Source organism: Oncorhynchus keta, chromosome 13 (genome assembly GCF_023373465.1).
Source record: "Oncorhynchus keta strain PuntledgeMale-10-30-2019 chromosome 13, Oket_V2, whole genome shotgun sequence".
Classification (NCBI taxonomy): domain Eukaryota; kingdom Metazoa; phylum Chordata; class Actinopteri; order Salmoniformes; family Salmonidae; genus Oncorhynchus; species Oncorhynchus keta.
Window position 1 is genome coordinate 10,342,347 of NC_068433.1, and position 12,141 is coordinate 10,354,487.

Consider the following 12,141-nt stretch of genomic DNA (forward strand, 5'->3'; position numbering starts at 1 on the left):
TAGTGACTCCTTGCACCTACACAGATGTTGTCTACAGAAGGTGATGTTGTACTGTGGTTGTGGTGGAAGGCTACTTTGTTTGTCATTTGCGTATGCTAAGCAACTGTATGCTAACATGTGGCTTTAGTGACACGCATACTGTAGCATTGCCCTGTTGTTCTTCGTTCAAGCTCAAAACCGGGCCCATTAAATACTCAGAACTTCAGCCCCTGCCTGGTCTGAGCCCGTCTGGTTTGGAATGAAAATGAAAACTCTATTCCTGATCCCATGCCATTTACAGAAATGGAATAATTTAAGGAAGAACAGAAACCTCTCTCACCAGAGAGAAACACATGTATGCGTTCCTTGTGAGAGCGACCTGCGTTCCATTGCATGTCTGAAGACAAAGGAATTCTCCAGTTGGAACATTATTGAAGATATATGTTTAAAATATCCTAAAGATTGATTCTATACAACGTTTAACATGTTTCAACGGACTGTAACGGAACTTTTGGACATTTCGTCTGCAACTAGTGAACGCGCTTCGTGACTTTGGATTTGTTTACAAAACATGCTAACAAAAGTAGCTATTTGGACATAAATGATGAACATTATCAAACAAAACAAACATTTATTGTGGAACTGGGATTCCTGGGAGTGCATTCTGATGAAGATCATCAAAGGTAAGTGAATATTTTTTATGCCATTTCTGACAAATGTTGACTCCAACATGGCGGATATCAATTTGGCTTCATTTGTCGTCTGAGCACCGTACTCAGATTATTGCATGGTTTGCTTTTTCCTTCAAGTTTTTTTTTTAAATCTGACACAGCGGTTGCATTAACCTCTTGCTCCTACCCGACATGCAGGCGTCCCATCTGGAAATGCAAATGCGCTACGCTAAATGCTAATAGCACTCGTTAAAACTCAAACGTTCATTAAAATACACATGCAGGGTACTGAATTAAAGCTACACTCGTTGTGAATCCAGGCAAGAAGTCAGATTTTTAAAATGCTTTTCGGCGAAAGCAGGAGAAGCTATTATCTAATAGCATGTAACACCCCAAAAGACCCGCAGGGGACGTAAACAAAATAATTAGCATAGTCGGTGCTACACAAAACGCACAAATAAAATATAAAACATTCATTACCTTTGACCATCTTCTTTGTTGGCACTCCTAGATGTCCCATAAACATCACTATTGGGTCTTTTTTTTTTATTAAATTGGTCCATATATAGCCTAGATATCGATCTATGAAGACTGTGTGATCAAGGAAAAAAATAGCGTTTTATAACGTAACGTCATTTTTTAAAATTAAAAAAGTCGACGATAAACTTTCACAAAACACTTCGAAATACTTTTGTAATGCAACTTTAGGTATTAGTAAACGTTAATAAACGATCAAATTGATCACGAGGCGATGTATATTCTATAGCTGTACGTCTGGAAATAATGTCCGGGTAAATCTCAACCAAAATATCCGGTCGGAGACCGGAAGAACTGCGCTGCCTCGTGTCCATTTGACCAAGAAACAAATCGTAGGCAAATGACAAGACTGTTGACATCGTGTGGAAGCTGTAGGTATTGCAACCTCGGCCCCATTTAATGTGGTTCACGTTTAACAATGGGTTGAAGTGGCGCATGGATATATTTTCCCATTTTCAGTGATCAGCTTTTCCTGCACTTTTCGATGAAACGCACATTCTGTTATAGTCACAGCCGTGATTTAACCAGTTTTATAAACATCTGAGTGTTTTCTATCCACACATACTAATCATATGCATATACTATATTCCTGGCATGAGTAGCAGGGTGCTGAAATGTTGCGCGATTTTTAACAGAATGTTCGAAAAAGTAGGGGGTAGGAGTAACAGGTTAAGGAGAAATATGTCTTTAATTCTGTGAATAACACTTGTAGCGTTTATCAATGTTTATTATGAGTATTTTTGTGAATTGATGTGGCTCTCTGCAAAATCATGTTTTGGAACTACTGAACATAATGCGCCAAAGTAAACTCAGATTTTTGGATATAAATATGAACTTTACCGAACAAAACATACATGTATTGGGTATAATGAAGTCCTATGAGTGTTATCTGATGAAGATCATCAAAGGTTAGTGATTCATTTTATCTATATTTCTGATTTTTTTGTGACTCCTCTCTTTGGCTGGAAAAATGGCTGTGTTTTTCTGTGACTTGGCTCTGACCTAACATAATCGCTTGGTTTGTTTTCGTCGTAAAGCCTTTTTGAAATCGGACACTGTGGCTGGATTTACAAAAAGTGTATCTTGAAAATGGTGTAAAATACATGTATGTTTGAGGAATTTTAGTTATGGGATTCCTGTTGTTTTGAATTTGGTGCCCTGCAGTTTCACTGGCTGTTGACAGGTGGAACGCTACCGTCCCACATACCCTAGAGAGGTTAAAGGTCCCCAAGAACACTGTGGCCTCATGGAAGAAATTTAGAACCACCAAGACACTTCCTAGAGCTGGCCGCCGGGCAAAACTGAGCAATCGGGGGAGAAGGGCCTTGGTTAGTGAGGTGACCAAGAACCCGATGGTTACTCTGACAGAGCTCTAGGGTTCCTCTTTGGAAATGTGAGAGAATTCCAGAAGGACAACCATCTCAGCAGGACTCCACCAGTCAGGCCAATGCGGTAGAGTGGCCAGACGGAAGCAACTCCTCTGTAAAAGGCACATGACAGCATGCTTGAAGTTTGCCAAAAGGTAGATGAAGACTCTCAGACAATGAGAAAAAAGATTCTCTGGTCTTAAGAAACCAAGATTGAGCTCTTTGCCTTGAATGCCAACCGTCACGTCTGGAGGAAACCTGGCACCATAACAACGGGTGAAGCATGGTGGTGGCAGCGTCATGCTGTGGGGATGTTTTTCAATGGCAGGGACTGTGAGAGACTAGTCAGGATCGAGGGAAAGATGAGCCGAGAAAAGTACAGAGAGATCCTTAACTGCTAAGGGTGCTTCAACAAAGTACTGAATAAAGTGTCCTAATACTTATGTAAATCTAATATTTCCATTTTTATTTGTAATACATTTGCATAGAAATCTAAGAACCTGTTTATTCTTTGTCATTATGGGGTATTGTGTGTAGATTGATGATGGGAAAAAAATGTTATGGAAAAAGTCAAGGGGTCTGAACACTTTTCCAAATTCACTGCAGACCATAATATAAAATATAATATAACCTTTCATCCAAAAGTAGTCAAGCATACATTTTCCATATTGGCGGCCTCGGGGGAAACAAACCAACAATCCTAGCATTGAAAGCTATCACGCCCTGACCTTAGAGAGCCGTTTTATTTCTAATAAAACTTTTCACTCCACATTTCATGTGGAAAGGGATGTTGTGTCTTTAATGGGGTGGAAACCAGAATGGTCCCTTCCAACTCTCACTCACAATTCCTCTCCATCTAGCTACAACCTATTTGGTTAGGTCAGGGTGTGATGTGGGGTGGGCATTCTATGTTTTGTTTTCTATGTTTCTTTATTTCTATGTTTTGGCCAGGTGTGTTTCTCAATCAGAGACAGCTGTCTATCGTTGTCTCTGATTGGGAATCATACTTAGGTAGCCCTTTTTCCCTCCTTTCAATGTGGGTAGTTTACTTTGTTAGAGGCAGTATATCCGAAGTTAAGCCTCACGGTTGTTTCTTCGTTTGTTGTTTTGTTGGCGACATATTAAATAAAAGGAAAATGTATACTCACCATGCTGTACCTTGGTCTTCTTCTTATGATGCCTGTGACAGAACTACCCACCACCAAAGGACCAAGCAGCGTGGCCATGAGCAGCAGGGATCCTGGGCCCGGGAGAAGAGAGAATGGAGGACATCTTGGACATGGGAGGAGGTTATGGCAGGGGACAAGAACCCGCCATGGAAACAGGCTGAAGCAACGAAGGAGGAACGACTTTGCTACCAGGAGTCACAGCAACGGAGCAGGCACGCTCCAGCCAGGTCGGAGGGTGCCGGCTCAGAGCATCTGGCCGCCAGTACGTCTCCAAGGCCCAGGATATCCTGCGCGGGCTCTGCGCACTGTGTCGCCGGTGCGTCTGCGCAGCCCAGTGCGTCCTATGCCTGCGCCCTGAACGTGCCGTGCGAAAGTCACAGTCCAGCCAAGACGGGTTGTGCAGGCTCTACTCTCAAGACCTCCAGTGCACCTCCACAGCCCAGTGTATCCTGTGCCCGCTCCCAAAACCAAGCCTCCTGTATGTCTTCCCAGCTTGGTGAGGCCTGTGCCTGCTCCCAGAGCTAGGCCTCCTGTGTGTCTCCCAACTCCAGTGATGATCCATGGCACGAAGCTGCAGTGATGATCCATGGCACGAAGCTGCAGTGATGATCCATGGCACGAAACCTCCAGTGATGATCCATGGCACGAAGCCTCCAGTGATGATCCATGGCACGAAGCTGCAGTGATGATCCATGGCACGAAGCTGCAGTGATGATCCATGGCACAAATCTCCAGTGATGATCCATGGCAAGAAGCATCCAGTGATGATCCATGGCACGAAGCCTCCTGTGATGATACAGTCGGGAGCCTCCGGCGATGACCCCCATTCCTGTGCCCAGTCCGGGGCCCGCAGCGAGGTTGCCCAGTCCGGGGCCCACAACGAGGGTGCCCAGACCGGGGCCCGCAGCGAGGGTGCCCAGTCCGGGGCCCGCAGCAAGGGTGCCCAGTCCGGAGCCCACAACGAGGGTCCCCAGTCTGGGGCCCGCAACGAGGGTCCCCAGTCCGGGGCCTGCAGAGAGGGTCCCCAGTCCGGGGTCGGCAGTTAGGGTCCAAGCGGGGTGAGCCAGAGGTGGAGCGGGGTCTACGTGCCCCACCAGAGCCGCCACCGCGAGTAGATGCCCACCCAGACCTTCCCCTTTTGGTTCAAGTTTTGCGGCCGGAGTGGGGGGGGTACTGTCACTCCCAGACCTTAGAGAGACGTTTTATTTCTCTATTTGGTTAGGTCAGGGTGTGATGTGGGGTGGGCATTCTATGTTTAGTTTTCTATGTTTCTTTATTTCTATGTTTTGGCCTGGTATGGTTCTCAATCAGGGACAGCTGTCTATTGTTGTCTCTGATTTGGAATCATACTTAGGTAGACCTTTTCCTTCCTTTCAGTGTGGGAAGTTTACTTTGTTAGAGGCAGTATAGCCGAAGTTAAGCGTTTTGTTGGCGACTTGGTCTACTGGTCTACTTCTTTCGTCGGCCGTGACAAAAGCACGATGCTCTACAAACTGAGCCACACAGCACCACAACACACATGAGAGTTGGCAAGAGGCCACAAACAGATCTGAGACCAGGTTCATTACTGATGTCATGTGGCTTGATGTGAAAAGTTCCCCTCTGTCTAATTTGAGGAAGTTATGCAAAATGTAACTAAAGCTCTGGTCAGCAGGACATGGTTCTAACTGGTATCATCAGGTAAAATGTAACTCCAGTCCTGAAGAGAGTCATGAAGAGAGGAGTTGATTACACATTATGTCTAGATGTCTTTATCATCAAGGTAAAATGTAACTAAAGCTCTGGTCAGCAGGACATGGTTCTAACTGGTACCAGTGTATCAGAGTCCTGAAGAGAGGAGTTGATTAAACATTATGTCCAGATGTCTTTATCATCAAGGTAAAATATGTCAAATAAACATTAAAATAATATTAGGTTGAAACATGAAGAATCACAATTCTAGACCGATACTGTCAATCTGCAACAGGTATTTACTTGATCATCAGAAAAGACATATTCATTAACCAATAAAAACATGCTGAGACTACATTGGCTATGCAGTATGTAAACTGTGGTCTAAATACATTTCAATTAAATAAAGTTACATTCCAATTAGAAAAACACATTGATACTCACAGTGCTGTGAAAAAGTATTTGCCCCCTTTCTGATATTCTCTATTTTTGCAAAATTTTAATACTGAATGTTATTAGATCTTCAACCAAAACCTAAAATTAGATAAAGTGAACCTGAGTTTGTAAAATAACAAACCATATTTATACTTATTTTGTCTATTTAATTAACAAAGTTATGCAACACCCAATTCCCCTGTGTGAAAAAGTAATTGCCCCTTTACACTCAATAATTGGTTGTTCCACCTTTAGCTCTAATGACTACAACCAAACACTTCCTGTAGTTGTTGATCAGTCTCTCACATTGCTGTGGAGGAATTTTGTCCCACTCTTCCACGCAGAACTGCTGTAACTCATCAAAGCATCCTTAAACCATCACACTACCACCACCATGCTTGACGATTGATATGAAGTGTTTTACTGAGGAATGCAGTGTTTGGTTTTCAACAAACATAATGGGACCCATCTAGCCCAAAAAGTTGACTAAAGTTTTTCGAAAAATTACCTGGAAGCAACTGGATAATATATAATAATAATAAATAATAATATGGATGATCATCATGTCACGACCTCCGCCGGAGTTGTTCCCTCTCCTTGTTTGGGCGGCGTTCGGCAGTCGATGTCACCGACCTTCTAGCCATCGCCGATCCACTTTTCATTTTCCATTGGTTTTGTCTTGTCTTCCATCACACCTGGTTCCAATTCCATCAAATACTTGTTGTGTATTTAACTCTGGCAAAAACCAAACACTGCATTCATCAGTAAAGGGGATGCTTTGCTGCCTCAGAACCTGGACGAATTGCCTTAATAGAAGAAACCTCAGTATCAGAGAATTCTACAGGAGAATGTCAGGCCATCTGTCTGTGAGCTGAAGCTGGAGAGCAGCTGGGTCATGCAGCAAGACATTGATCCAAAAAACACAAAGTCTACATGAAAATGGTTCAAAAGCAACACATTTGAAGTTTTGGAATGACCCAGTCAATGTCCAGACCTAATGACCCCATTTGAGATGTTGTGGCAGAACTTCAAAGTTCATCCTTGAAAACTCACTGAGTTTAAGCAGTTCTAGGTGGAAGAGTGGGACAAAAATGCTCCACAGCGATGTGAAATACTGATCTACAACTTCAGGAAGTGCTTGGTTGGAGTCATTGCAGCTAAAGGTGTGACAACCAGTAATTGAGTGTAATGGGACAATTCATATTTAACACATGAACATTGGATGTAACATAACTTTGTTTATGAAATAAATTAAATAAGTATGTAATTGTTGTGTTACTTGTTCACTCAGGTTCCCTTCATCTAATATTCTGTTTTCTTTGAAGATCTGATATTCAGCATCTTAAATATGTAAAATTTGAGAATTAGAAAGGAGGCTCTTTCACAGCCCTGAATATCAACATAACTACAAATAATTCATTTACAGACATGATGTGTGAAATGTCTGTCTTGAGAACAAACCCTGTAATAAAACAACCAAGTCAAGAAAATTATCAATAACAACATCTCAAGATAAAACACTATTAATGTTTATAATTAAACAATTTATTTAATAAAAAACATTTAATTAGGTTCAGAAAATACATCCTTGTACAGATAATTAATCTAAATAAAAAAGGAGAGAACATTTGACATAATTAGAGTTCTCTCTTTGTCATCATCCTCTTCATCTTCTTCTCCTCCTCTTCTTTCTTGGGAGACCCCTCTTCCTCCTTGTGGAAAACCTTCCCATCAGGCTGCTTTTTCCATGTCACTTTGGTGTCTGCAGGTAACCCCTGCTCCTTCAGCTTGTTCCTTATCTGGAGAAACACAGAGACCCACAGAGACACACAGAGACACACAATATTTCACTCTGTAATAGTCATTCTGAAGATCTACAACTACCAATCCTCCCTGCTATACTGAGAGAAACACAAAGACACACAGAGACACACACGTTTATACCATCTATTGCATCTTGTCTATACCGGTTGGTCATGACCCATCCAACACACCCAGTGTTCATATGCACATATTCTTATTCCATCCCTTTACTTAGATATGTGTGTATTAGGTTCCCAGACCAGATGTGGAGACCAATAACATCTGCTAACCAGAAAAATGAGATTTGATTTGAATATTTCCCAGTATTAGTCAAGGATTTGGCCATCCCACTTTCTCTGAGAAACCCAGACCAGGATAGAAGGCCATCCACAAACAGACTAGATCCCAGACCAGAGAGGAGGTCATCCACAACAGACTAGATCCCAGACCAGAGAGGAGGCCATCCACAACAGACTAGATCCCAGACCAGAGAGGAGGTCATCCACAACAGACTAGACCCAGACCAGAGAGGAGATCATCCACAACAGACTAGATCCCAAACTAGAGAGGAGGCCATCCACAACAGACTAGATCCCAGACCAGAGAGGAGGCCATCCACAACAGACTAGGACCCAGACCAGAGAGGAGGTCATCCACAACAGACTAGATCCCAGACCAGAGAGGAGGTCATCCACAACAGACTAGATCCCAGACCAGAGAGGAGGCCATCCACAACAGACTAGATCCCAGACCAGAGAGGAGGTCATCCACAACAGACTAGATCCCAGACCAGAGAGGAGGTCATCCACAACAGACTAGGACCCAGACCAGAGAAGAGGTCTATACAGTTTGTATCATTACTGAGTTGGTTCTTCATGAACAGGGGAAAACTCACCTGTTGTAAGATGGTGTCCTGAACAGCAGGATCACTGAGGTTCAGATTTTGATCCTTCGGGGTCACTTTCATTCTCACCACATGTCTCTTCAGTTGAGGTTTCTCAGGGGTCTCCACAGCTGGACCTACAAGATAATACAATCCCACAATGACAGTAGTGAATCATGGGGGAATTAGAGTTCTCTTGTCATCATTATATCAGGTAGATCAGGTGGAGAATATGGTAACTTACTATAGCAGATGAAAGGATTGCGGACGTCACAGGACACATTTATTAGATTTCTCCATTTAAGATAATTATTCTTTTCATAATAATATTTTTTTTAAATTGTTTTTTCAAGACCATAAGACGACAGCAGAGTGCAGTTGTATCTCTGATCTGTTGAAGACCATCCTGACAGCCAGTTTCTGAATGAGGAGTCACTCTGGTCTGACCATCTCCAGGAGTCTAGAAACAGACCGATCCACACAGGAAGTCCCCTCAGTGATATCTTCTTCTCTATCTCTGTGTTCTCAGTCTGGTTCCTCACACTGACCAGGTCTGTGTCATACTCTCTGCAGTAACTCTGAGCATCTATCCAGGTCTTGTTCTCCTGAATTAAGACGTATGTTTGGTTGGTGTCTTGTTTTCCTGCAAAAGTCAAATGTAATAATCAATACAAATATCCAGTGAAATATAATCTACTGATCATCTATAGTAAATGTTCTGATTGATTTGATAACAGATCAATAACTGATTAACAACTTAAAGCTCTCATGAGTCTATGTTTCAACTCAATGGCAGCTCCAGCACTTAGAACAGGCTTCATCATTAGTATGTCAACACTCACCATCATAACAGATGAAGTGATGCTGGTCATCACAGGAGGCGTTGTTCCACAGACCAGCTGTACTCATTAATGCACAGTTACCATTTTGGGGAGTCCCAGTGTCCCAGTTTCTGAACTCAGTCTCCCCCTCTCTGTAGAAACGTCTGTCTGCCAGAGACCAGTTCCACTTCATTGAGTCTCCCTTATTCAGTCCAATCCAGTGCCTTAATTTATAGTCATTGGCACTGGTAATCAGCCTATTCAGGTCCTCCATGTCATCTACTGTAGCCAGATCAGTGTAATGTGCTCTGCAGTAACTCTGGGCATCAGTCCAGTTCGTATTGTTGGTAATGAGGTGATACTGATGAAGACATGAGGAAGGTGTGTGGAACCCTGTTAACAGAATAATGATTAATGAGGGATATTTTCTCCAGCAACTTCTCAACCCCAACCACACTATCTATTGATCTGTTAACATACAGTACAGTACACCATGGTGTGCAAACACACAAACACACACCACCGACATCCATAAACACACACCCATCATACTTGACCGCACATTCCCTGCGTGGGTATTCCCACCTGCCACCCCAACATATGTGAAAACACCGAACACAAATTAGGGCTCATAAATATTACAATGTATTCAAAACTTTAGCAATATTTCCTTTAACTTGTACAAAATAAATTATATATAATAAAGACCTATAACTGATATATTACCATGAGGTGGTCAATACACACAGTGCCAATACATAAGATCATTTTGGAGACCAAATGGGACCGAAAAAGACAGCTGATCCAAAGAGTGGGCTTATTTCAGGAACAGTGAAGGCTGTCCTAATCAGATATGAGCTGCCAACACTGGTCCACACTGGGCCAATGTCTTGGGGATAATATGGAGCTGATTAGCAAGGACGTATCGCTGGGACACACACACAGTAAACTGACCTGAGATTAGCAGGGTGAGATACAACAACGTTTCCATCACTGTGAAATTCAAAGGATATATGATTCAATGCACTTCAAGGTTGCAACACTTTACCAACACAGTGTCTTTCTCCTTCTTTACTGATATGACCTGACAGGACAGGTGGAGATAATGCTCCCCACATAGAGGGTTATCACCTGTTCAGAGACAGGAACAATCAGTGATTGTTAGGTTAGGTTTCTAAAGTATTGGAAGTGGGTAGGGGTGAAAAACCTCAACATAACATTTCCAGAGAGTAAGAACACATGGTGGATGATTCTACACTGGAACCTTCAAAACTAGAAATAAATAAAGTATCTAATAAATATTATACACATTTCTCTACAATGAAATATGTATGAAAAATGAAATATCTACAATCACAAATGGCCTCACCTGTTGTTTGAAGAAAACTCTCTTACTCTCGCTCTGTCTCTCTGTCTCCGTCTCTCTTGTCTCCGTCTCTATCTCTGTCTCTGTCTCTCTCTCTCTCTCTCTCTCTATCTCTCTCTCGCTTTCCAACTCTCTCCCCTTTCTCTCTCTCTCTGTCTCTCCTACTGTGTGTCTGTCATCTCATGTTTGTGCCTTTTAAACATTTAAATACTCCTCATTTGCTTGAATTTGTTATTCATCTCAAATTAAAACAAAACTGGGATGTGACATTCATCCCACTGGGTTGAACAGAGCCAGGGAAGGAAACAGTTAGAGAGGCTATACAGAACATGTTCATGTGATGGTTCTGTTGATCCAAAGGAGATAACCCAGTCCTCTAGATAGACATATTGCCAAGAAATTGCCTCATTGTTCCGAAAAGGACCCAACTCCTAAAAAGGGTTCTGTAATTTCAAGAATTGTACAGGTCAGTGAGGCCTGAATTGAGAGTGATACAAGGTATCAAGAGAGTTCCAGAAGGACAATGGTCCAAGTTAACACCAATACTTCCCACAAGTTGTGTCAAATAGGCTGGTGGTGGATTTCTACTCTAAATAGATCGTTCCATCTAATCCCTCATGATCAATTGGATTGATATCTGCTGACTGGTAAATCACTGTTAACTGTCATGGAGAGAGCAGGTGGTCCTGATGTCTTGTACACTCAGTGTCTAGATAAACACCTCCAGCATTGGGTTCTCTGACCTCCCTCTCCTCTGTCATTGGGTTCTCTGCCCTCCCTCTCCTCTTTCATTGGGTTCTCTGCCCTCCCTCTCCTCTGTCATTGGGTTCTCTGACCTCCATCTCCTCTTTCATTGGGTTCTCTGACCTCCATCTCCTCTTTCATTGGGTTCTCTGCCCTCCATCTCCTCTGTCATTGGGTTCTCCTTATCCTCCCTCTCCTCTGTCATTGGGCGCTCTGCCCTCCCTCTCCTCTTTCATTGGGTGCTCTGCCCTCCCGCTCCTCTGCCATTGGGTTTTCCACCCTCTCTCCTCTGTCATTGGGTGATCTTCTCTCTCTCTCCTCTGTCATTGGGTTTTCCACCCTCGCTCCTCTGTCAATACACGGTCAAGTAAAACCCTTAGCACAGAGGGTTCTACATGGAACCCAAAAGGGATATTATTCAAAGGGATTTCATACAGTCGAAGAACGCTTCTGGAACCTTTTTATTCTGAATGTAGGATCCGCTCCCTCCTGTCCATGTCATGTTATTCATTATGATCTGAAAGGCAAAACTGATCCTAGATCAGCACACCTAAGATACTTGCGGTATGGTGTGGTAGTTACAGTAGGTAGCTTGCAGGTCCCAGATCTGTTGTGCTGTCTGGCAACTCCTATGGTCATTGTCATTTTTAGCTTGATAATAACCATGAACAAAAAGAAATTAAAACAATAATACA

The 12,141-nt window shown here is 42.8% G+C and overlaps 1 protein-coding gene across 1 annotated transcript in view; it reads right to left on the reverse strand.

Annotated features, from left to right (window-relative positions):
• The window catches only part of LOC118377458 (lymphocyte antigen 75-like), a 174,786-nt gene that overhangs the window by 15,645 nt on the left and 147,000 nt on the right, over positions 1-12,141 (reverse strand). Inside the window, exons 2-7 of the mRNA XM_052460736.1 lie at positions 10,291-10,329; positions 9,358-9,729; positions 8,871-9,158; positions 8,528-8,652; positions 7,554-7,628; positions 5,177-5,216 (exon numbers count right to left, since the gene is read on the reverse strand). Coding sequence (XP_052316696.1) covers positions 5,177-5,216; positions 7,554-7,628; positions 8,528-8,652; positions 8,871-9,158; positions 9,358-9,729; positions 10,291-10,329 — 939 coding nt within the window. The remainder of the gene's footprint in view (positions 1-5,176; positions 5,217-7,553; positions 7,629-8,527; positions 8,653-8,870; positions 9,159-9,357; positions 9,730-10,290; positions 10,330-12,141) is intronic.